The following is a 27138-nucleotide window of genomic DNA, read 5'->3' as shown; positions in this document are numbered from 1 at the left end:
CCACTCAAGATATTAACTGGTGCTCTATAGAAAGGAAGAAGAGAGACAGGAAGGGAGGGTAATACTCTTAACTATATGAAAAGTAAAGAATATTTGACTTGAAAATCAGCCTTTTAGAAGGCTGCCATATTTGAGAATGCAAGGGACCTGATATGAAGAGGAACCTAAAGCATGAACACATTACATTTGATTAGAGCATCAGTGCAAAGGCAGCATTACCTAACAGTCTCACTGATATGTCATCAACTCAGTGATCAATGGGCTCCATTCCAGATCTTGTCTTACCCTTTTCATATTATGCTTTTAAGGTTTTTTTCTGTTTGTTTAACAAAATGAGTTTATCAACTAGTTTTGTTTTTAAAGGAAAAAAAAAAACTTTGCCAAATGATCATTCTTCAGCAATTACCTGAAATAATTTTTGGTGTTCTACTTTAATCCATGCCTTCATTCTATCTTATAAACTATCACTACTCTGTAATGCACCATTTAAAAGTTTTCCCTGTCAGTAAGTTTGGGAAATGCTACACTCTAAGACTAACACATAATTTTAACTTCTGTGAAGGATGAATAACTGTCAATGATAAAAAATATAAATCAGATTTTCTAAAATGTCTTTATTTTAAAAACCTATACAGTTTCAATTTAATAAAAAATATTGCCATGAAATAACTAATTTTACAGCAACAGAAATACAGTTAGTTAGAGGTTATCCAAAAATCACAATTTTAAAGTTGGAATACACGTTTTTTTCAAAGAAACAATTAAAAGATTTTGTTTCAGATGGTTTTCCTCTTAAACATTCCAGATACACATACTGAATCTTTTGAACTAGAACCAGACAACCTCTCAATAATGACAAATAACTGCTTCTATTAACTTGAGAAATAAAATAACTCCAAACCATTCAATTACTGATTTAGTCACAAAACACTAAAAAAGCCAAATAAATCATTGCTTTAAAATGTCTATCTTTTGAAAATGAAATCTACATCTGAATTATGGAGAGGAATAAACATTTTATAGAAAAAGTTGTGTCCTCCTGACTGGTTGACTGATTTTCTATCAAATTTATCCTATTCAGACTACTTTCACAATATCCTGAAAGAGTGTGAGGTGTTAAAATATGAAAAGCTTCTTTGGCCCTTTAGATAGAGGTACCTTAAATGTAAACAATTGTAATGACAATCTTCTAGATGTGGGCACCCATGTCCTATACTGAGTTGGAGATGTATGTAACTTGTTTCTCAAAGACATGATAATTTCCTTTCCAATAATGGATTTGATATATTGAGATATGTTTTCAAATATCTTAAAAATAAAAATTCATATAAAGAATACTTTCAAAAGATCAGAGAAAAGCATTATATAATATTACATTGTAAGTTTTATTAATGGTAAATGTTTGCATTTATTTTTAAAAGCTTAGCTCTTGCTAAGTGTTTTTTTAACAAAAGCTAATAAGCAAGAATCATTTGCCATACAAACTATATTCACGAGCAAGACTTTTAATCAAGTGGGAGCTAAAAAACACTGGAAAAAATACAAAGCAAAACACTGCTATGCGTCAATTAAACTGTTTCCTATCACACTGAATATACTGTATTTAGAATGACAAGAATACTGAAATTAACAGAAAAACAATTTTGTGGATTCAGGCTAAGTAAGACTAGCATTAAGAACATGCAATCCATGATTTCCTTTAAAAAAATGTTTTTAAACTGAATCACTTGAACAAAAAGTCTTTTTTTCATGAGGGGAAGACAATCTGTGTTTACCAAACAGATCCTCCTTTCATATTAAAATAGCAAACTGTATGAACCCTAGCTCTTCTTCCCAGATGCTACTTATACATGACTTTGCATAATGACTTATAGAATTACTTTTCTGGTAACAGTGTCATGGCCATAAATAATCAGTTTTTTGATTTGAAAAACAAATATCAAGTGCAAATCTAGAAAACTTCCTTTAAAGAATTACCCAAACCCAGCACACATGCAGTATTGCTATTACACAAGCTGAGCAATACGCCTTATAAACGTGTGTGTGATGATACACCCACACTAAACACAGCCTTCTATAAAGTTTTAGTAGTGTTGCCAAGTTAATAATTCTTTCAAGGCACTGAAAAATTATGTAGATGGACTTTCCAAAATATAATTAACAATTGCTTAAACTGTTACAAAGCCCTGAGTCAGAACTTTCAATAGCTTCCTGAAATTACAGATTTTAGACAAAACGGCATATTTGTTTATTTTATAGAAAATTATAGGACCATTTTGCATTTGGGAGGAAAGAAGTCACATTTATGAAACAAAGTCATGTAGACTGTACAGGAAAAGTAAAACATTCAGCAATATTATCTTTCTTACACATTTTGTACATGTCAGTCACCACCTGTCGTTATGGATTTACGCACCAAATTGATGTGGCAAGTCACCCTTCCTGTACCTGCTGCTTAAATCCTCAACAACACAAAAATTTCAATTTGAACCTCGGGTTCCCACCTCTTCCTTAGTCACAAAAAAGAATAAAAGCTGGAAAAGTAATACTCTGACAGAAAAGGAGGTAGAAAATGCCAATGTAGCAACCTACAATTTTAATTCATCAGCTCCACTAACTCGTTCATATTTTCATACTTTAGTTTCATCCTCTAGTAACCATTTATCAGTAAACTGAGTCTCAATCTAAAGAATTTTCCCCCTCACTACAGCAAAGCAATGTACACATGAGACAGCATTAAATAGTTTTTCCTCAAATTTAATGTTTTAAAGAAGTACAACGGTGATTATTAATACTGCTATAGTTTCATATATATATAAAACATATATATATAAGTTTGGAACTTATATATATATATATATATATATATATATATATATAAAAGTTCCAAGGCTATCATATGATTATCAAGTAATATCAGTAAGCATTCCTATCATAATATTCAAGAAAATAAAATTAGGTTGCGTTTTTGAGAGAAAAAAAATATTTTGAGACCGTTACAAGAAGACTTAAAGACAACTGACATTTTTGACAAGGCACACATAATCTGTGAAAATCTATTACCTTCCCCATTCACTACAGATTCAAAGCTAACCTAATTCTAATGTTGGAAATCCCCCCCGCCGCCGGGCTCCAAATGAAGTAACAAATCCTTCCAATTAACAGACAATTAACCCCAACCCAATTATGATTTATAACAGTTGGGATGAAGGGAAGAAATTCTGTCATCCCCCAAATCTTAGGAACTTAATGTTGGCCATGACTTTAAATCTTGCAGACACAAACTATTAAGAAAATTCAGGTTGTTTCTTGATTTATATTTAATCAAAATTCTGTTCCACTGGGGGGAGAAAGGGAGTTGTTCAATGTGTATAATAGAGTTTCAGTTCTGCAAGGCGAGAAAGTTCTGGATAGCCATTTAATAACATGAATATACTTAACACTACCGACCTGTACACTTAAAGATGGTAAATTTCATGTTAAGTGTTTTTACAATAAAAAAATGCAAAAAAAATTCTATTCCAAAAATTCAATTTTTACACAAATTATTACTGTATCATTTTAGAGACTCTGACAGGATAGGTGCTTTTCCTTTGGACTTTTTTTAAAGCCAGATGTATTAAACCATATAGTTTACAAAGCAATTGTCAATTAAACAACACTAAAAACTGGTTGAAGGGTCTTTTTTTATCATTCAATCAAGTATACTCTGCTTACAGCTTTGATGAAATCTACATGATTTTCTTAAACCCCTTTTTTCTCTAAATTCAAACACTGACTTTTCTTTCTTTCTTGTTGCAATTCCTTACTGTTTCCCTATCCTACCACATCACTAAGTCTCTTGGTTCATAAGCGTAACTAACTCCTAGTCAAAAAGGGCCCAAAATTCCTAATAAACAAGAACATGACCCAGCAAGCTTTGAAATTTGAATTGGACAAATCTTAAGCAGCATGCATTTCAGTATGCTAAAATGCTCTTACAGGCTAAAGCCATCAAAGATACAAATTTAAGAATGCTATTTTCAACATCATCAATTAATTTTATGTCTCAGTAACTAGCTGGTCAATTTGCAATGTTTAAAATTACAAACATCTTGTCTAATTATGATTTGGCCAGCTAAACTAAACATTTGTCTAATATACTATTCCTACACTAACACAAAATGATCTCTTGAAAAGCCTTCTGCCTCCCAACAAAATTAAATACATATATAGTATAAGCAGTAAGAATGTTAAATTATGTGAACCAAAACGAGTAGAATAGCACCATCTGGTAAGTTCTGTGTGTTTCAGGCAACAAAGCTTAGTCTTAGAGGAGAAAATGTGGTAGGAGTGAGGGGGTACAGAGAGGGAATCCAAATGACAACTCTTCTGAAACATTAGGAAGAAATGTTATTAGTACCTTTGGATCCCTTCTTGACTACCGATTTCTTCAAATGTATAACTGCTGCATGATAGATTCTGTGTGTGCTAAGATGCTGACCATTTTTTTCAATGTTGTGTATCTAGCCCCTGAGGCCCAATAAATTTTTGAATGAATGTCTGTTATGTTTTTTTAATGATTCTAGGAAAAGTAAAAACTCTTCTGAGGCACATGATGATGAGCTGATGAGAAGGAACCATATCTAACTGGGAAAGTGCTGCTGAGAGACATTAAGAGGTAGCAATTTCACAGAATTAGAAGGAAGTCACTTAAACAACTCGGTTCTTAATCTTACTCTTGCTCACAAACACAAAATAAATTTAAAATAATTTTTCAGATGCTTGAAAACATGAACAGAGAAACACCTTCTATTCATTAAACAGATTTCAAAGTGGTACAAAGAAAAATCCACAAGTATACAGCATTATAATCATAGTGACCTTATGACTTTTTGTAATAGTTTGTGTTTATTGTATTTTTAATGTAGAAGAAATAAACTAGTCTGGAAAATGAAATTGCCTTTTAGGGATGTAAGTTTAAGCACTGCAAGCTCCAAAGACAAAAAGGATTTAAGTAAAGCAGAGCTCTAGACTACAGAATTTACTGGGTGGCCAAACCATGCACAAGTCAGCCAGGTGTTTCCTCCTCTCCAGCTGATCTAGTGGAAAAGAGATGGGCAGCCTATGGCATGGAAGAAAAAAAATCCCGACTTTCACTATTTTCAAATCTGAAAGAAAATAATCTATTTAAGTGAACATCATGTCAGATGTTCTCCCTATAACTTTAAAATATGGCTTAAAAAATAGCCTCAGTGGCCCTTTTATTAGATAACTGAATCTATATAAATTTTCAAATTTAAAATTTATAAAAATTTTACTGTTCTAAATCCTAAGTTATTTAGCTAAACACAGATATAGAATTACCAACACTACAAAATCAGCCAGCAAAGCTCACTACTGTTTTCACCAGGACTTGCAAAGGCAGCAGCCGTTAAATTGCCAGGAATATTCTTAAATTTAGTTGTCATAACAACAAAAAAAACCCTCAAAAAAAACCCCCCCAAAAAACAAACAAAAAGAAAGAAGAACCAGAATTAAAGAAAGGAAAAAAACTACCAGATAACTACAGCCTTAGGAATAAGCTTATACACAGTATATAGTAGATACCACTGTAAACAGCTGATATTTTTATAATCTAGCAGCAATGACCCCAAAACACTTATTTATATGTAGATTCATCCTAGACAGAGTAAGACTACTCATTCAAAGGAGGGAAAATGATCAGATGCTCTAGAATCAGAGTGAAAAAAACAAAAAAACAAAAAACTACAGGTAATTAGACATATTTCTGTAAATGTCCTGGTCACTCTTTCTAAAGTAAGTATTTATTATTAGGTTACTTACTATGTCTTGGATACTGTTGGCAATTTAAATAATATCTTCACCTGTAGGTATAAAGAGAGTGTTTTCTTTACAACAAACCTTAGCAACTGAAAGAAAATGGAAGTAGGTGTTATGGTGAAGATAGAACCAGTATCACTATCAGAATTAAACAGATACGGACAAGAAAAAGATTGCTGCCTTGGGACAATGCGTTATCCTTCTCAGATCACTGGGGTACTATTCAGTACATGAGAAAAGCTACATGGAACCTCAGAAGCCCAAAAAGGGCAACATTATTTCACTGGTCAGATCAAGCCTGGATAAGTAACCACAGAGAAAACTGAGGTACACTTTTCACAGACTTTTTTTTTTTTTAAAGGCTGGTAAAAAGAACAGTGTATAGATTAATATATATGAAAGGCAACTGTTAACGGTCAGTTAATAGGTACTCATTTATTGGCCACTTCCCCCACTTCTGTTCCCCACTATGATTGCTTGTTTTTCTTTTTCATGTCAATCATCATGAAACTGGAAATTTGATTCAAGTTAAACAATCTTCCTTTTAAATCTAGAAATTAAGCTAAATGCAAAGTCACTACTCTCTCATTCCATGCTTCCATTTAAGAATTCAGAATCAATCATTTGCAAAACTTTTTATCTTAAAAAGATAATCCTCTCTTCAGTATTAACTATGTAAAACGTATTATAATTTTGTCATTTAACACATGTGACCTAATGGTTTGACTTGTCCCGTTCATTTGATGCATGACTGGTCTGAGTACCTGTGTCAACCCAATGTGTAAAATCATGATAAACTGAAGGATAGCTGATCATAAGGAACTACATTTCTCGAGGTCTAACAATTTATAAACTATAAGAAAAGATGCAATAAAAACAAAAATAACAGATCCTTAAGGGATTTTCCCCTTAGAAGTGACAAGTAAATTACCTATGAATTACATGGATTTATGTTTCAAATTAAAAGAAACAAAAACAAAAAACATAACTTCAAACACCGTCTTGTAGAGGTTTTTTGTTCTGGCACATTTACAGTCTAATCACACTCTAGGAAAGAAACTATGATATTAAAAATTAATTCATTAGAACCTCCACCTAGCTTAACAGATTACTAAGAGCTCATGACCAAATACTTCAGCTAAGAAAACAGAGTTTCTTAATTAATACAAAAGAATCCTTCGTTCAATAGCCTTGCGACAAATAGGACATTCACTCATTCGGTCTCCACAGAGCTGGCACGTTCCATGGCCACAGAGGAAAATCATATTCTTCAGACGATCCAAACACACAGGGCACATGGTCTGGAATGTGAGATAACAAAGTAGTAAATGCTGAGACATTTTACATTTTGAAACTGTAACATGTAACAACTTTGTAACATCATTTTCTTTTGCTGTTTCAATCTTTTGTTGCTCTAAAATTTAAAAAAATTTTTTTAATTTTAAAAATTTTAAACAGTTAAAATGTCATCCCTATAAAACAGAAATACTGGTTGTACTGTCAGGACTGTATCAAATGCACAACCTAAAATAAATACTATATAAAACAAAAAATGCAAATGCCAAAATCTAACAGGAAAAGGATAAAAATAGCCACATTCAGTCTGAGTCAGATTCCCCAACTCTGGGTACTATGCTGCTCTTTTATGAAAACATGACAATCTATCAGGCCTATTGGAGAGGGGGAGCAGCGTAGCGATGTCCCTAAAAATACACGCCACACGCTATGACACAATCTCAGCCCTATTATCGCTCCCACTTTAAAAACGAGGAAACTGAGGCTTCATGGCGCTAAACACTTCCCCACAGCAGGCCACAATGTGAACTGGGGTTCTGTGGCCGAGCTCTTGCTCTGAAACATGCTTCACTGGATTACTATCAATGTAGAATCCCCTTAGGTTAAAAACAATTAGCTTTAGTTACATACTAATAAATGTTAACTTCATTAACTCAGAAAAATTTAGAAGTATGTTAGGTATACTTTTGTGAAAACACTCTAGGAAAGCAGATATTCATTCACAAAAACACATTTTACACTTTATAAAAATATATTTTACCTTAATATATCACAATACTTCATTCTGAATTATATCTTTTCCCAAATTACACAGAAATGAAATAACTAAAACAGAATGTCTAGATTAATAAACTAGGCCTAAGGCCTATATGAAAATGTCGTTACCAACTTCGACTATACCAGGGATCATTGTGGTAGGGAGGGGGAAGGAAATGTAATCTAAATTGTTAACCACAGCCTCCTGAAGAAAATTTTCACATTTATCTATCTTAAAGTTTGAGAAACCAAGTTGTAGAAAATTATATATTTTTTTAATTTTAAAAAGCCAAACCAGCCTTTTAGTGCCATTAAAATAGTTTCTTTTCCCTTAAATTTTCAAGAGTTATATGCAGTCAATTAATAACTCTTATTTCCAAAAGTAAACACATCTGCACAGCCTAGGTTAAGTTACTTTGAGATTAATATATCTTAATACCACATGAAATTACATTGGGGTAACAGAAAGACTGGAGATTTAAAATTTAAAAAGGAGGGGCGTCTGGGTGGCTCAGTTGGTTAAGTGTCTGCCTTTGGCATGGGTCATGATCCCAGGGTCCTGGGATCGAGTCCTGCATCGGGCTCCCTCCTCATTGGGGAGCCTGTTTCTTGCTCTGCCTGCTGCTTCCCCTGCTTATGCTCTCTCTCTCTAATAAATAAATTTAAAAAATCCTTAAAAAAATTTTTTTTAAAGGGTTATTCAGCTTCTTTGTCTTGGTAACCTTGAAGGGGTCCCTACAAGAAATCCCATCCATCAATCCTCAGAAAATGAATTTTCCTGTAACTGTTTAAATATTTTAGTGATGCAATATGGTTATGAAGATTATTTAAGGGAGAAGAAACTTCTTTGGAGTGCTAAACTTGGATAAAGGTAAAGCTGAATTTTTAAGGATACATAATAGGGCTCAAAAAGTGCCATTATTCATTTTAAGAACAATTTTAATTCACCATTAGGAGATGAAATGCTTTTCAGAGAAGACATATTCAAAAATCAGTTTACCTTTCTATAAGTGTCTTATGGGAAAGGAAAGGAGATTCTAAGGAGCTTCAAGATTTTTGAAATGTTCTATTTTATATTAGAATGAGCTAAATATATTCCTATTTTTATGTTCCTACATAAGAACTGGCAAATCTATGTTTATCTTTACTTATTCGCTATACAGTAAGTGGTGTTACTAGGTGCGAGATTTCAAAAGAAAAACTAGCTTAGTAATAGAGTTTTCATCTTTTCAGATGGGTGTTTAAATTCCTAGTAACTATATATGTTTAATTCTAAATTACCGTAGCTACCATATTACTGTATCACAAAGGTCATCAGTTATTCTGACTCATTATTTATTGACTATGTTACTTTTTTATAAAATCAACAGAAAAGACAAGAGTGATGATTAACAACTGCACGGCAACACTGATGTGATACCCAAACTAAAGAAATAACACCCTCTGCTTCTCAATCCTTTGGATCCTATTTAATTGCTGGGTCAAATGATAAAGGGGAGGGTGTGTGGCGGAAAGACTTTCTTACTTACCACATATGTAATAAGTTTTAACTAACTTCTTTATTTTACTGTTGCTGCTATTAAATATGGAGTAGATAAAAGAGTACTTCTGTTGGCATGTATAAGATATGAAGAACAAGTTTAAAGGATGGAATGCTATCCTTTCTTTTGAAGCCGCTCCATACATCCTCCCAAATCCTTTCCATCTACCCCTCACTGATACCTACTGTTCTAAATATTGCATTTTTCTTTCTTTTGCTTTTCTTTATGGTGTGTGAGGGAGTGAGAGAGAATATATATTCTACTTTCTACCTAAGTATCACATCTATACAGAAATGTGTACAAATCATAAATGTACAGTTCGATAAAAGTTCACAAACTGATCAGATGTATGTAATTGGCACTTTATATATTTCCCTATAAAGAAACGTCCCTTGTGCTCCCTTCTGGTCACCCCAGCCAAGAAAACCACTACCCCTGGTTTTAAACAACATCTGTACAATTTTTTCCTAGTTTGCATCCCCAAACAATATCCTGTTTAGTTATATGATTATGACGACAAACTTTTCCAAAGTGTTTTTACTAATTTATATTCCCATCAGTAGTATGTGAGTTACGGCTGCTACATATTCTAACACTGAGTTTTCCATGCAGTCAGGTAGGTGGGAAAAGGCACCAAACTGTAGTTTTAATTTTCATTTCTTCTTTTTTTAATGTAAGTGCTATGCCCAAAGCGGGGCCCAAACTCACGACCCCGAGATCAAGAGTCACATGCTCTACTGACTGAGCCAGCCAGGCGCCCTAATTTTCATTTCTTGATTACTAACCTGGTTGAGCATTTTTCATGTTTAATTGGTCATCCGTGTGTTTATTTTGGAAAGTGCCTGATAAGATCTTTGAATATTACCTTTTGCAAATATTCAAATACTACAATTGATACCCTAATATGAACCACGATTACTACACAAAACACTAGTAGTCTTATAGAAAAATATTAAATGCCATTCTTGGAATCATCATTTACCAAAAAGAAATCATTATTACCTGCTCTTTAATGTCCTGTAACTGCTGTTGCAACTTCTGCACGTCTGCATTGACATTGGTATTATCCTTGTCCTTTTGTAACACTGGAATATTTCCACTTGCTATAATATAAATAAAATATTTTAATGTTATGATTGTTTTGACATAATAATGACTTTTCATTTCTAAAATTACTATGGCTTTATTAAAAATGCAAGACTACTACTAGAATCCTCTTTAAAAATTTTTCTCATTCATGGACAACAGACATAGCAGTAACATTCGTATTATACTCCTTCATTTATAATCTTCAGAAAGAAATAGTTTTGCACATTATCTTCTAATTATATTTAACTCGGCTAGACAACAATCTACACACAGACTTTTAGGTTTTCCGAGGTACTACTTGCTTCCTTTGGCAAGCTCACAAATACATTTTATGCTTGTTTTCTCTGCTCCTGCATTGTACGAACCCAAGAATGTAGGCAGCACAGCACTTTTTAGCCAGTTTTGGCAGCAATAATCATAGTCTCTTAGATGATGTTTATGAGAATACACAAAAACCTAGGCTCCTTCCTCTCTGCCCAACCCTCGTTACTGATCCAAGATGAGGAACTCCATAAACTAAAAGCTGTGATCACTGCGTCTGCTAAACGGAGGGAAATTTTTTATGTCAACTTTTACTACTCTCTGGATTTTTACTCTTTTAACTCTAGTTTATTTGTCCCTGGGATTTTTATTCTACTCTATTGGTGATAAAGACAAAAAGCCCTGGGCAAAAATGGTAACACTAATGTTCTTCCTCATGTGTACACAGAGCAAAGAAATCAAAGATACCATCTAAGCTTATATCTAGTGCAAAGATGAAAAATATTTTATACAGCTATAGGATTAAAAAAGTTGAAAGTAAATCATTTACTTTTCATCTTTCATCACTGAGTTATACTTCAGTATTATCTACAGTTACTCTGTCCCAAATAAATACTATTCTGTAAAATACTGACATGCATTAGGTAAAACCTGCTACATAAAGGAATGAGGTGTTAATACTTGCGTAACTGAAAAAATAATTTGTAATATGCTGTTTCTTTAAGCAAGAGTACAACAATTTTCTTTATGTCATACATGGAGGTTTCTTAAAAGGCAAATGCTTCAAGTTCTATAATCCTAGTGTAAGCTAGAAAAATATAATTTCAAGTTTCCTGTAACAAGAGCAAATCCCACCTGTTCCTCTGTAGATTTGGGTCACATACCCTATGCTTTACTACATATGAGACGAGATCTTCAGCACTTTCAAGTCCCAACAAGAAAACAAAGTAAGAAAAGCTCAAAAAAATACACTCACAGCTGTCATCAGTGGCATCTTCGGAACTTTTCCCTCCACAACACATAATGAAAGGCACTCTTCGTTCAACTACTGCCCGACACTGCACACACTTCTTCATCAGACTAGCGCAGTCTGCAAAAGAGCAATTGGATACTTCTCACAAGAGACAACACAAACAAGAGGATTGCCCTTCTCTGCTCATCTTTATAACTTAAATCGCACACTGAAATAAACATTAAAGTTCTATGAATACACGATTCTACCTTCTTAAAATGTTATCGACCTATGAATGTGTATTCTCCATAGGCAGCCTCTAGAAGAGAGAGCCCATTGTTATGAAAATAATGACGTTTTCTAATACAGTAGAATAAATTGTGAAAGGGATTTTTCTGTTTTTTTTTAATTAAAAATATTTCAAGATCTTAAGGCTTGAGAATAAAGGAGAAATATACTTTTCATAAGTTTCAACTAATATAGAATTAAAAGGTTACTCAAAATTTTCTAAATGTACTTTCTATTGTAAATAGCTTATCCTTAAAATTCCTAAAATATGCTGAAGAATTCTCTTCCTTCTCTTTCTAGCAAACTGATGTACTATAATAAGGACACTGTTTAGTAACTACTTTTCTAATATAGCAGTCAAGAAAACATCAGATAGGTGTCATAATGGACTTTCTAATATTTATATATCAGAGGAATGCTCTCCCATCCCAAAGAAGAAATGCCTAGGCACAATTACAGGTTGTGGATTGTTAATTCTACATCTAAAGTTGTTAATTAATTACAAAATAACATACAGCTCTTCAATATATCCTTTCCCATTAGCATTTACTATGAAAGTATACTCCATATCTTAGTCTATGTACCAAGTGTCTTTATCATTTCAAAAACATGGAAAATAAATGACAATTGTGACAGATATCCAGGGATAATTTATGATCAGGCACTAAACTTAACAAAGCACAAAACCACTGACGTGGACAAGACAGGGCACATACTCCTAATGGTACTTATGCCAGTGGACAGAGAAGGGTTATCAAGGCCGACCTCATGTCAAGGCCTAAACAGAGATGGGCCTGATGCTGGCTTATGCATGATGCACTAGGTAGGAGCTAATGCTAGTAGAAATCGCATTTGGGATTTGTCTTAAATCTGAGGGCAGATTTTTTCTTAAATTTAAAGGATTAATTTAAGTGTCTCACTGTATAATATATAACCACAAATATCTCAAATTCTTTTAATTATTAAGTTAGGTTGTTACACTGCTTCTATAAAATGTTTCTTCCTTCCCTCCAAAACAGATACAATCTCTCCTTCTTCTGGCCTGTCAAGGCACTATTTTATACTCGTCAAGGTTCCAATACTCTGCTTAATATTACTGGGATGTAGGTAATGGACTAAGTGCTTCACTGTCCATTCCTTGAGAGAGAGGCATTTTCCACCTCAATTTCATCCTCCCTAGCAAATAAATGCTTAACAATGTGTCTGTACGATGGAGAAAACAATCTACTTCTTAGGGCTGTTGTGAAGATAAATGAGGCAACACTCTAAAAGAGACTAAAATGTCTGGGGCACCTGGGTGGCTCAGTGGGTTAAGGGTCCGAATCTTGATTTTGACTCAGGTCATGATCTCAGGGTCGTGAGATCAAGCCCCACGTCCAGCTCCGTGCTAGGTGTGGAGACTGCTTAAGATTCTCTCTTTCCCTCTGCCCCTCCCCTGGTGCTCACGCTCTCTCTCTCCCTTAAAAAAAAAATGTCTGGTCGGAGGTAAAAGCTTAATAAAAGTTAGCTGCTACTCTTGTTACATGTGAATGCAAAAACAATGTAAAAACTTTGGGAAACTCTGGAGAAAGTACTGCAGTAAGGCTTGAAAATCTATATTATCAACTACTCATTATAACCAGCTTTCAAGTCTCTGTAGGTCCAGGACAGAGGTCAGCAAACTAAGCCTCCAGGCCAAACCCAACCAGGTGCCTGTTTTTGCTCACATTTTTTTTTTTTTAAACGTAGGCTCCACACCCAATGTGCAGTCCTTGATCTCACAATCCTCAGATCAAGACCTGAACTGAGATCAAGAGTCAGATGCTTAACAGAGTGAGCCACCCAGGCGCCCCCAGGTACCTGTTTTTGTAAATAAAGTGTTAATGAAATCAATCCTGCCTATTCGTAGACATATTGTCTATGGTGGTTTTTGCACTATAATGGCATAGGTAAGTAATAGGAAAGAGTTTTAAGTAGTTACTACAGAAACCACATGGCCCACAGAGTCAAAAATATTTATTATTTGACCCTTTACAGAAAAAGTTTGCTAGCCCCTAGACCATGGAAACTTAAGTAACCTGAGCTCTTTTTACTTAAATCAGAAATCCACAAGCCCTCTTACAGTTGATAATAGCCATTATAGTAGTCTTTGGAAAACAAAAACAATTACTTGAGGAGAATGTTACAGGAGGAAACCTTGATCCTTTCTTTAGTCAATGAGCTGCCTATCAGAATGAAAAACCACCAAGGCTTAAAGCAAATCTATGCCAGTGAGATTAATCTATCATACAATTTGTGTATTAGATATTATATTGAAAATCAGTACCTACTGACTGAACTATTTTTTTTTTAATTTTATTTGAAGTTGGAGGGGGAGATGAACCATGAGAGACGATGGACTCTGAAAAACAAACTGAGGGTTCTAGAGGGGAGGGGGGTGAGGGATGGGTTAGCCTGGTGATGGGTATTAAAGAGGGCATGTATTGAATGGAACGCTGGGTGTTATGCACAAACAATGAATCATGGAACACTACATCAAAAACTAATGATGTAATGTATGGTGATTAACATAACAATAAAAAATTAAAAATAAGTCAGAAAAAAATTTTATTTGAGAGAGAGAGCATGAGCGGGGAGTTGGGGGGAGGGACACAGGGTAAGAGAGAAGCAGACTCCCCAGTGAGCAGGGAGCCTCCCCACCGAGAACCCCAAGATCATGACCTGAGCTGAAGGCAGACGCTTAACCAACTGAGCCACCCAGGTGCCCCTTGAACAATTTAAAATAGGAAACATCATGCTTTATCTTGAGCCCATTTAAGTAAGGTGTAAGTTGTTAAACTTGCTTAAAACCCTTCACTGACAAATGAAAACAAAGGAAGAGGAGAATGTTGAATAGTACATGAATTTGAAAAGAACAAGGGGAGGTATAAAAAGCAAAGGCCTTTGAAGGAATATGTTTAAGAAATATTTAAAACATCACTTGAACTTTAATATATTCTCCCAGAAAGTCCTATAAGCTCTTTTGACATAAAGATTAAGAAAGGTTAAGAAGGCCAGACATTATAGCCCCAAATGGTTGCTGTGGGTGGTTCAGTAGTGGGGAAAGTATGCAGGAGAGGCAATATCAAGGTGAAGACGAATGAAGATGTGCTGATTTTATCATGTAAAAAGGGCTAGACTAAATGTTTCAAAAGTCATTTTTGGAAATAAATTTCTATTGTGTGTGAGAAGAGATCATTTTGTGCTGATACAAATGAATTAAAATGTGAGTTGGTAGAACATAACTTATTCTGTCTTTAATACTCAGGAGCAAGGAGGGACATAGGTGACATTATACATAGTACAGAAGAAATGGAAGGTACTAGAGAGGGCCACCAATGTTTTTGTTCATGGGTTATTGAAAAAAAAAAACCCTCCAGCTATAATTTGTTTTATTTTCTATTTTTATAAAAACACTGAGTCAGTTTTGTAGAGGCTACTTACTCTCACAAGCACACATGTGTCCACAAGGCTGAAAAAGAACAGCTGCTTTCTTGTCAGAGCATACCACACATTCTTCAATCTACAAAAAAAGAGGTTACAGCACAAGTGTGAACATCTATAGATAAATCTCCTAACTCTAACAGTTCCTTTTGTATCCAAGCGTATTTCCTCTATAAGGCAACACTCCCAGCACAGGAAACTTAATATGCACTCCTCCTCTGTTCTCTACTCTCTTGGTTACTCATTTTTTTTTTACCTTTATATACCCTGGCCCTTCACAGGTTCTACTACCATATTAGTCTCCCTACCTGTCCCAAAGAATGATTTAAAAAAAAACTCCATTTCCTCTGTGGTCAGGAAGACCAAAATAGACTTTAATTTTTTTTCAAAAAGTACTTTGTGACAGAAAAATTTTAAAAACAAGTAAGTATAAAAATAAATATAAGATAAACTAGATTTCTAATATTAATAAAAACCCAGCCAGATTAGTAGATTGCTAGAGCCCAAGTGGAATTTTTCTGTTTATCCACATCAGAGGAACTTTTCCAGGACTTGGTCAGTTCCCCTACACTGGTGGGGAGCTCAAGGCTTTGGGCTATTCTTTCTCCCTAATCTCTAAAGCCACAAGTCTTCCACAACCTATACATAATTTCCCTTAATTTTACCTCCTCTTCATCTCCACTTGATCTGAGTTTTGAGTGCGTAGCTACTTCTTAACCTGGCTCTTGGCTTTTCCACCCCCACCCATCCCACTGCCCTTGCTTTGCATCCATCTATCATCTGTTCTCCTCTCTTCTGACACACATTCACATTTACCCGTATCTGTGCCACTTAATATTACTGTCCAAAAATGATGACCACCAGTCACCTATAACTTCACCTAACTGACCAAATATTGCACACATGCTCTCTATGGACTCTCCTTGCTATGTACATAGAATTTCTGTAGTTGAGTAAGAGGGGAAAGCAGTAAGACATGGTGGGTCGAGACCTTTATATTCCTGGATTCAAACTGCAGCTCCAATAATTACAAATTATCTAACATTGTTGAGCCACAGCTCTTTTTATCTGAATGATAAAGAACAACCTTTCTTCACAGGGTAGTAAAGGGCAGATCAGATATTATGCCTGGAGTGTTTAGTTCAATGCCTAATATAATGTCAGTGTCCAATGCATGATAAATTCTCTTTTCTTCCCTATATAATGATGTGCTATTTCTTTAAAAGATTTCCACTGCAACTGTTTATACATCTGAATTGTTCATAAAGAGTTTAAAATAATCTAGCAAATTGATTAAGCAATCATTTACTTACCAAATCCCCTAATATATAAGTGAAAAAAATCTTTGTAGCCTTAACTTTTTTTCCCCTTTGGAGTTTTTTCCTCAGGTTATATTCCCAAGAATGGAATTACTAAATAAGAGCATGTTTATTGTAAAGGCTCATAAATATTGTCAGGATGGTCTCTCAAAAACATGAATCCATTTATTCAACCTCCAGCAGTGTTTTAAGAGAGTGTCCATTTTCCACTTTCCTGGCTAGTATTTTTAAAATTTATGCTAATTTGATAGGAACGGTTAATGGCAATTCATAATTTTTAATTTACATTTCTTTAACTGCTAAAGAGACAAAGCTTGTTTATTCCCCCTTCCTCTAAATACTAGTTTTATAATTTGCTTTATCTTTAATGAAGATGTTCATTATCCTTTAACCACTTGGGGTCACTATTTCTTTATATTCAAAGGCTCTGCAGCTACCCTGGCAAATTTATTTGGTGGGTATGTTACTTTTTGTACTTTTCTACAGGTTTGAAAATTTCTTAATCTGAAAGTCAACCTGACAATCTACTAATTCTTGGAATTCAAAAGTGGTCTAAAACGAAATGACGGCATACTCCTCCCTCTCTACCTCCCTGTTCCATCAATCTTCCCTCTGAAGACTTCTTTAATTTTGTCTTTGTATCATCACACAGGGGAAAGAACAAGGACTTAAGATTAAGAGACCTGTGTTTGATACTCTGAGTAAACTTCTCTGGGCTTCAGTTTTTTCAACTGTGAATCCTAGAGTTGGACTAGAAGACCAGTAAGGGCTATTCTGTATCTGAGACTCTGCTTCTGGCAGGTAAACCTGAGGCTCTGAACTCACTTTATATCTCTCTTAAAGCACCTACAACATCCTATATGGCAGAGTAGCTTTAAATCTAAGTCACAGTTTACCAGCAGGTTATAATTTTTTAGTAGGGAATTATCATATACACCTCTGTCTTCACTGCAAAACAAGTGCTCAATAAAGATTTGTTGAAATAGGGCTTAATCCAACACAAAAAGTTTCAGGCACAACAGCAGAATATACAGATCAATCTAAAAATAAGAAAATGGCTTAAATTCTTTCAGATTTGTTCCCAAGCTGTTGCTTAGAAGGAACAGTCTTCCAGTCTTAGAACGTTCCCTATGAAAATGTACAAAGCACTGGCAAGGTAACAACTTTTAAGTCACTGCCAGCTAATTTATTATAAGAATTAGTGCCAGCTCCTTTCTAATTAATGAAGGTAAATGAATAGCTTAAGAAACATCAGGGGAAAATGAGAATAAAAAAAAGGGAATGAAAATAAGAGTATAAACTCCATAAATGAAACCAAAGAAAACCAAACATATCTTTTGGTTTAAGCCACTCACCTTAAGAGAAATCATTTGTAAGAAACTTAAAGCTCACGTTACACACACATATGGAAAAACTAAAAAGGAAAATCAGTTATTTCAGTACAACCAGAATGAATAAGACGGTACAGTTCTGATAAAGCACTAAGTTACACAGAAAAAGAATGAGACCAGAAACCAAGGAAAGAATAATACTTCTCAAAAAGCCAAGAGTCAGACAAGATAAAAAAGTTCAGAGTGGATACAGAATTTGGCCTTCACTAACAGCAGGATGATGATCAGACTTTATTCGCTTCTTGGTGGGACACAGTACAAAGTAGGTAGCATCATCTGTGAGAATTTCTTGCCAAAAATGTTTAAGCTGACTCAATCAAGCCACTGGATCTAACTTCCAGTTTACAGGAAACAGAGAGGATAAAGAAACAAATTAAACAACACCATGATAAAACAAATCCAGAATGTGTGACATTCTACCAAAAAAAAAAAAAAAATCAAGTGATCTTTATTATAAAGATGAATATGAGGGTCCATGTATTCAAGAAAGGTGCAAAATATAAGAAACTACAATGAAAATGGAATTAAATACATCTCTAGGTTATAAGAGGCTTTGAAAGCAAAATAGTAGATCAATTTTTTTTAACTTCTACAGTTTACATTTAAAGAAAAACTCAAAATTGCTCTCTTGATAAATATATAAATTATACATTCTTATATTTAAATCACTCTTAGACCGAAATTTAACAGACATATGGCATCATATAATCTTATCATTATTTATAGTCTGAAAGAACTTCATAAAATGATAAAAAACTGTATTAAAAATATTATTACCTTTGTCCTGGACTGAACTTGTTCTTTACAGATGAGGCATTTCTTGACTCGCGGAGAACATAAAGAACAGGTAGCAATATGTCCACATGGGCCAAAAAGAGTATCTCTCTTCATATCTGAGCACACCATGCACTCTTCTAAGGTTTCAGAATCATTATTGATCATAGAAGGACTTCGAGAACCTACTTGACCACTAATAAAAGAAAACATTTATAATCAATCCTATCAGTTTATATTACTTCATTAATTAAAATGCTTTTAAAAATATCAAGAGCATCATTAGTATACAGAAAAACACCTTTAGTTAAGAAAATTAAGCTATAATTATCTGTATAAGAAACATACTATATTTTTCCATTTATATACATCTCTGCATCTTTACGTACTTCTAATACTATGTAAATTTCAAATTGAATGGCTCACCCAACAGAAAAGGGTGAATCTTCAAACGAAGAAATCAAAAACACTACTCACAAAAAATTTAACATGAACACAGTTTCACTCAGACTCTGTTTCATCTATACAGAACCAGCAGAGAAGGGCAGAGGAATAAAACAAAAATTCTAGCTAGAGCCCACGTTAGTTACCCTAACTACAGACAGAATGAAGCATCACCAGAGTCCACAACTGACAGGGCACTGTGGAAAATATGTCACTGCAGCTGCTGTTTTGACATTTCTTTCAATGTATCCTTAAGGAGCATAAAATTGTACTATGGAAAGACAGAACTCATCTATAAATATATAGATACAAGACACAGAAATACATAAAAATGACCAACTACAGCTATAGGAAAGGGGATACTCTGTTTCTACCACAATCTTCAGAAACTCATGAACATGTATGCACACACAAAGTGGTTTCATCTTAGACACCAGTGTTAAAGTTATTACTGCAGTAATTATAGTGCCTTCTATATTTTTAGATGCACGCTGTCATTTTGTAACAGAATTTTATGTTCCTTAAGGATACACTTAAATGTATATACCTCATTACATTAATTTCCCCATTAACACAGCTCTAAGGTATGGATTCCAAAGGGAAGTCATTTATCACTACACCCAAATTATAAAAGGCAAGAGAACACAAAGATCAAGGGAAAACTACTGAAATGATCAATGACAAGAACCAAATATAAAGTGCAATAATAATTGCACAGCACCATCTGGATAAAAAAAGTAATGAAATATACCTTTTTGTATGTCTACAATATCTCATAATAAGAAAATCAGTTGCATTATAAATAATAATTAAAATCACTGGTATATTTTACTTTTAGAAAAGAAGACAAGTATGAAATCATTTTTAGAGACAACTCCATCAGGAATTGGTTCCTTCATGTATTCATTCTTTCAAATTCTTTCAGTTCTTCAGTGATAACTTGGTGAGTGCCTGTCAGGCACTATGCAGGGTGTTAGAATTATTACCACATTTGTGTGAGATACACCTTACTGGTGAGCATGTAAACTGCCTCTCCTAAAAAAGTCTATTAAAATTTTAAATACATCTAACATTAATCACAGCAATTTCACCAGCAAGACATTTTCTTATAGATAAATTTCTCTAACATGTAGGAGTACTGGAAGATCAGACTGGTTTAGAAAAGTTTCTTAGCACTTATTATGCATAAAGCGTCATATTCAGTTATGTAGAGAATACAACATGAAATAAGAGACACAGTGTCTGCAGGAAAATTTTTAAGGAAAAAAGGGTCAGCACAAAGATGATGAGAAAAGACAAAAACATTTTCAAGTAATCAAGTCCTCCATTATGAAACCACATGGTACTCTATATACAGAGAGAATACTAAGTTTTATGATAATAAATGATACAAACCTGACTTTTTCCTTATGACACTTTGCCAGTGCTTTGCAGAGACTTGGATCAGGACAGAGATCAAGCGGCGATTGACCTTTCTTATTTCGAATGCTAAGGTCAGCGCCATTGGCAGCCAAAAAACAGGCAATTGATGCTGCACTCTTCTTCTCCGCCCCCTGGGTACCAAGTCCCATTATTAACTGAAATCAAATGAAAAGAGTCATGATTTTCCCCTTAGGAATCTGTTATCAATTCTTACCACCAAATGTGTGTGTGTGTGTGCAAGTCTGTGTGTATTATATAAAAATACACGTCTGGAAAGAACTTATGGCCTATATAGACATGGTGGGCATTTATGAGTTGCAGTCCTAACATCCATTCCCCCCCTTCACTCCAGTTTTCTCAGGGGTAGTTTGAGGACTGACCCATTCTCTACTGTTACAGGTGGACCAAAGAAGGCTGAGAGTCAGATATCCACCTCATCTATGTGATTAGTTCAGGGATGACAAATCAGGTCAATTCGGCCAATAAAACTCAAGAACGGGACTTCTGATTGACATACTGAGGAATTAGTTGTCCCCAAACCAATGTAGCTCTGGAACTGCTGGCAACCAACATGAAATAGTAAAAGGAGAGACAACAGAGAAAAGAACCAACACCAACGAACTGAGCCAAGAAATGGAGGAGATAAATCAGGTTCTGATATCATATGAGCTACTCATTCAAACATGTTATCAAATATCTGTAGAGCACCTACAATGGACCAAATACTATTTTTAGCACTTTCCAGGAATTAACTCATTTAATTTTTACAACAACCTTATGGAGGTAATTATTCCACCCCTTCCTTTTTAAAATGAGGAGGGATGCCTGGGTGGCTCAGTCGGTTAAATGTCTGCCTTCGGCTCAGGTCATGATCCCCGGGTCCTGGGATCGAGCCCCGCATTGGGCTCCTTGCTCAGCGGGGAGCCTGCTTCCCCCTCTGCCTGCTGTTTTCTCTCTCTGACAAATAAATAAATCTTTAAAAAAATAAAATAAAATGAGAAAGGAGGCACACAAGAGTTTAGAGAATTCACCAATGGTCATATGGAAAGGCAGCAATTCTCAAACACTTTGGTCTCAGAACCTCTTCACATACTTAAAAATGATTCTAAAATTCATACGGAACGGTGAAAGACTTTAGAATAGTCAAACAACTTTGAAAAAAAAAAGAAAAAGTTGGAAGTCTTTTACTACCTGAGTTGAATAATTATTATAAAGCTACAGTAATCAAGACAGTAGGGTTGGCATCACATGGCTAAAGACACAGATCAACAGAACAGAATACAGGATCCAGAAAGACTCACATATATGGTTAATTGAGTTGGGATAAAGGCACAACAGACAATTCAGCAGAAAAAGTCTTTTCAACAAATGGTGGTGGAATAACTGGAACATTCACATGCAAAACAATGAACTCTGATACTTCATACTATACTTAAAAATTAACTCAAAATGAGTCATAGTACAATGAAAGACCTAAATATGAGACAGAAATCTATCAAAATCCTAGAGGAGAACACAGGCAGCAACCTCTTTGACCTCGGCAACTTCTTGTTAGACACATCTCCAGAGTCAAGGCAAATAAAGGCAAAAATGAACTAATGGGACTTCACCAGGACAAAAAGCTTTTGCACAGCAAAGGAAACAATCAACAATACTAAAAGGCAACCCACACAATGGGAGAAAATATTTGCAAATAACATATCAGATAAAGGGGTAGTACCTAAAATCTATAAAGAACTCATCAAACTCAACACCCAAAAAACAAAAAATCCAGCCAAGAAATGGGCAGAAGAACAGACATTTCTCCAAAGAAGACATACAAATGGCTAGCCGACACATGAAAAAATGCTCAGTATCAGTCATCAGCAGAGAAATACAAATCAAAACCACAATGAGATACCACCTCACACTGGTCAGATTGGCTAAAATTAACAACTCAGGAAACAATACATGTTGATAAGGATGCAGAAGGGGGAACCCTCCTACACTGTTGGTGGGAATGCAAACTAGTGCAGCCACTCTGAAGGACAGTTTAGAGGTCCCTCAAAAAGCTAAAAATAGAACTACCCTACAACCCAGCAATTGCACTACTAGGTATCTATCCAAAGGTGATTCGAAGGGGCACATGCACCCCAAAGTTTATAGCAGCAGTGTCCACAATAGCCAAACTATGGAAAGAGCCCAGACGTCCATCGACAGACAAATGGATAAAGAAGATACAGTATATATATACGATGGAATATTACCAAGCCATCAAAAGGAATGAAACCTTGCCACTTGCAACAACTTGGATGGAACTAGAGTGTATTATGCTAAGCGAAATAAGTAAGTCAGAGAAAGACAAATACCGTATGATTTTACTCATATGTGGAATTTAAGAAACAAAACTGATGAACATAGGTCAGGCAAGGAAAAATAAAATAGGCTAAAAATAGGGAGACAAACTATAAGAGACTCTTAAACTATAGAGAACAAACTGAGGGTTGCTGGAGGGGAAGGGAGTGGACGGATGGGGTAAATGTGTGATGGGCATGAAGGAGGGCACTTGATGGAATGAGCACTGGGTGTTATTTGCAACTGATGAATCACTAAATTCTACTCTGAAATTAGTAATATACTATATGTTAACTAACTTGAATTCAAATTAGAAAAAAAAAAGAATCATAGTCCTAAATGTAACAGCTAAAACTTAATAAACTTCTAGTACAAAAGAGAAAACCTTAGTGACCCTGGGTTTGGCAAAGATTTTTCAGATAGGACACAAAAAACACAATGAAAGAAAAATTTATAAATTAGACTTCATCAAAATTAAAAACTTTTGCTCTTCCTTTTTTTTTTTAACGATTTTATTTATTTATTTGAGACAGAGAGAATGAGAGAGAGAGAGAGAGCGAGCACATGAGAGGGGGGAGGGTCAGAGGGAGAAGCAGACTCCCTGCTGAGCAGGGAGCCCAATGCGGGACTCGATCCCAGGACTCCAGGATCATGACCTGAGCCGAAGGCAGGTGCTTAACCAACTGAGCCACCCAGGCGCCCTGTTCCGTTTTTTTTTTTAAAGATTTTATTTATTTATTTGACAGAGGGAAAGAGACAGCTAGAAAGGGAACACAAGTGGGGGAGTGGGAGAGGGAGAAGCAGGCTCCTGGCTGAGCAGGGAGCCCGATGCAGGGCTCAATCCCAGGACCCTGGGATCATGACCTGAGCCGAAGGCAGACACTTAACGAATAAGCCACCCAGGCGCCCCTTAAAGATTTTATTACTTGTCAGAGAGACAGAGAGAGCACAAGCAGGGGGGAGCAGCAGAGAGAGGGAGAAGCGGGACTCGATCCCGGAACCCTGGGATCATGACCTGAGCCAAAGGCAGACGCTTAACGGACTGAGCCACCCAGGCATCCCTCAACTTTTGCTCTTCCAAAAACACTACTGCAAGAATGAAAAGACAAGCCACAGATGGGGAGAAAATATGTGCAAATCCCATATCTGATACAGAACTTGAATTCAGACTCTCAAAACTCAATAGTAAGAAAACAGCTCAACAAAACAATGCACAAAAAAATGTGAATAGACACTTCATCAAATATATGTAAGTGACAAACAAGCAAACGAAAAGATGTTCAATTTCAGTAGTCACTGGGGTGCCTGGGTGGCTCAGTCAGTTAAGTGTCTGCCTTACACTCAGGTCATGATCCCAGAGTACCGGGATCAAGCCCCACATTGGGCTCCCTACTCAGCAGGAAATCTGCTTCTCCCTCCTGCTCTGCTCCTCCCCCATTTGTGTTTTCTCTCTCTCTAGCTCACTCTCTCTCAAATAAATAAATAAAATCTTAAAAAAAAAAAAAAATCAGGGCGCCTGGGTGGCTCAGTCCATTAAGCATCTGCCTTTGGCTTGGGTCATGATCCCAGGGTCTTGAGATTAAGTCCCGCATCGGGCTCCCTGCTCAGTCTTCTTCACCCACTGCCCCTCCCCCTGCTTGTGCTCTTGCTCTCTCTCAAAAATAAACAAATAAATAATTAGAAAAAAATTATCCGTGGTCATTAGAGAAATGCAAATCAAAACCCCAACATACCACTACACACCCATATGAATGGCTGAAGTTAAAAAAGAACCAAACAACTTTCAGTAAGAATTTGAAGCAATATAGTCAGAATTAACTATTACTTAGTCCATAAACTAAATTTCTACATATATGCAGCTGTGATAAATATTTTATGAGAAACAGACTGAATTAACCGAAAATACAAGATCTTGCATTAAACGACACTTCCAGTAGTACCAAATTAAAGATTAGTTTACTCACTGTGTTTTTGGATGGCTCCCAGGCAGCATCGACCTTCCCCACATCTTGCATATCTTGGAGCTGACGCAGCTGAGACAAGGTGTGATGCCTCAGAGCCTCGTGCAAAGGAGTGTCCCCATCCTTATCCTGAATATCTAACTTGGCACCTGCACGGACCAGAAGCTGAAGGAGAAAGACGTCTCATTTTGCTAAGTTCTCTCTGGCCCATAAGAAATTACTACACATCTAAAGTAACACAGACAAAATCAGAGGGGGAGACACTGTAAGAGACTCTTAACTCTAGGAAACAAGCTGAGGGTTGTTGGAGGGGAGGGAGATGGCGGGATGGGGTAACCGGGTGAAGGGCGCTAAGGAGGGCACGTGATGGAATGAGCGCTGGGTGTTATTTGCAACTGATGAATCACTGACCTCTACCCCTGAAACTAATAATATACTGTATGTTAATTAATAACAAAATAAAATAAGATCAAGTAACAGTGACAGAGCCCTGGACCTACCTGAAGGGATCGCCACTAAAGCTAATTATCTTTATATATTCATTTGCTACTCTTAAAACTCCTGTGGCTCCTTTACAAATAGTGATGAGCTCTGGTTACTCAAATATATCAAATCAGAGAAAACATAAAGAAATGAGAACCAGTATGTGGCTTAATTCATCAACTCTAAGAACAAGATAACTGTGAGAAATTTAGGACATTTTTTTCTCCTTTTACTTTTTTATTTTTTTAATTATTTTATTTTTTCGGGGCGCCTCGGTAGCACAGTCAGTTGAGCACCCAACTCTTCGTTTCAGCTCAGGTTGTGATTTCAGGATCATGAGATCGAGCTCCGCATTCGGCTCCGTGCCCAGACTGCTTAGGACTCTCCCTCCCTCTCCCCTGGCTCCTACCCACCCTGCTCACGCTCTTGCTTTCTCTCAAATAAATAAATCTTTATAAATAAAAAAGATTTTGTCAAGTAATCTCTACACCCACTGTGGGGCTCAAACTCACAACCCCAAGATCAAGAGTTGCATGCTCTACTGACTGAGCCAGCCATGCGCCCCCTTCTTCTCCTCTGAGTTTCAGATTTGCAAGTTGGGATATTTTAAGTACTTCCAAAAGGACCAAATCATAAACGTTTGCAATTCTTCTATTACTTGAAGAAACAAGCAAGTTATTTATTCCATTCTCTTTGGTCAATTTTTCCAAATGTACAGCCATAAAAAGTCCAAATATCACAGATAAATGAAGAATTTTTAGCAAGAGGAATTTTTTTTAGTATTTAAATTTTTTAAAATTTTAATTCAATTATTAACATATAATGTATTATTGGTTTCAGAGGTACAGGTCTGTGATTCATCAGTTATATAACACCCAGTGCTCATTATATCATGTGCCTTCCTTAATGTCCATCACCCAGTTACCCCATCCCTCCATGCCCCCTCCCCTCCAGCAACCCTCAGTTTGAGCAAGAGGAATTTTATATAACAATAAATGTGAAGGGTTTGCTAAACTACAACCTCTTATATAAAATGCATAATTGATACACCTCAAAGATATTTTAAATGGTAGATATAACTTTATATTTAAGACTTTACTTATGGTGCTTTACTGATTTTCCTAATCCTTTCTATAAATGCTGTCAGAGTTTTAGAAGAACACCATAAACAGAAGCCAATCTCAAGCATATGGTCTTACCTCTCTTGGCAAATTACCGTTTTTCGGTGGTGGTTTTTTTTGTTTTTGTTTTTTTTTTACTTTGTTCCCAAAAGCTTACATAAAATGTCACTCTAGGACAGTGTTTCTCAAATTTGAACATGCATGAGAATTACCTGGAGGACTTGTTAAACCACAGATTGCTAGTTCCCACCCCTGGAGGTTCTGATTTGGTCGGTCTGAGGTGGGGCCCAAGAATTTTCTACCAAGGTCCCAGGTGATGCTGATGCTGTTGGTTCAGCTTCTAAACTTTAAGAATCACTGCTCTACAAAAAAATTTTAAACCGATAATCTTTCAAATATTTTCTCTGGAATATCAGATTAG

The 27138-nt window shown here is 35.6% G+C and overlaps 1 protein-coding gene across 2 annotated transcripts in view; it reads right to left on the bottom strand.

The window, feature by feature from the left end:
- Positions 1-578: 578 nt before the first annotated feature.
- The window catches only part of MIB1 (mindbomb E3 ubiquitin protein ligase 1), a 133989-nt gene continuing 107429 nt past the window's right edge, over positions 579-27138 (bottom strand). For both annotated transcript variants that reach the window (XM_027576776.2, XM_027576777.2), the window contains exons 15-21: positions 25117-25278; positions 20792-20973; positions 18956-19148; positions 15469-15547; positions 11743-11856; positions 10419-10519; positions 579-7124 (exon numbers count right to left, since the gene is read on the bottom strand). In XM_027576776.2, coding sequence (XP_027432577.1) covers positions 6984-7124; positions 10419-10519; positions 11743-11856; positions 15469-15547; positions 18956-19148; positions 20792-20973; positions 25117-25278 — 972 coding nt within the window. In that variant the 3' untranslated portion in view covers positions 579-6983. The remainder of the gene's footprint in view (positions 7125-10418; positions 10520-11742; positions 11857-15468; positions 15548-18955; positions 19149-20791; positions 20974-25116; positions 25279-27138) is intronic.

The sequence above is a fragment of the Zalophus californianus genome, chromosome 14 (genome assembly GCF_009762305.2).
Source record: "Zalophus californianus isolate mZalCal1 chromosome 14, mZalCal1.pri.v2, whole genome shotgun sequence".
NCBI classification, from domain to species: Eukaryota; Metazoa; Chordata; class Mammalia; order Carnivora; family Otariidae; genus Zalophus; species Zalophus californianus.
Note: the sequence above shows the minus strand (reverse complement) of the source record. Positions and strands in the feature narration are given on the sequence as shown.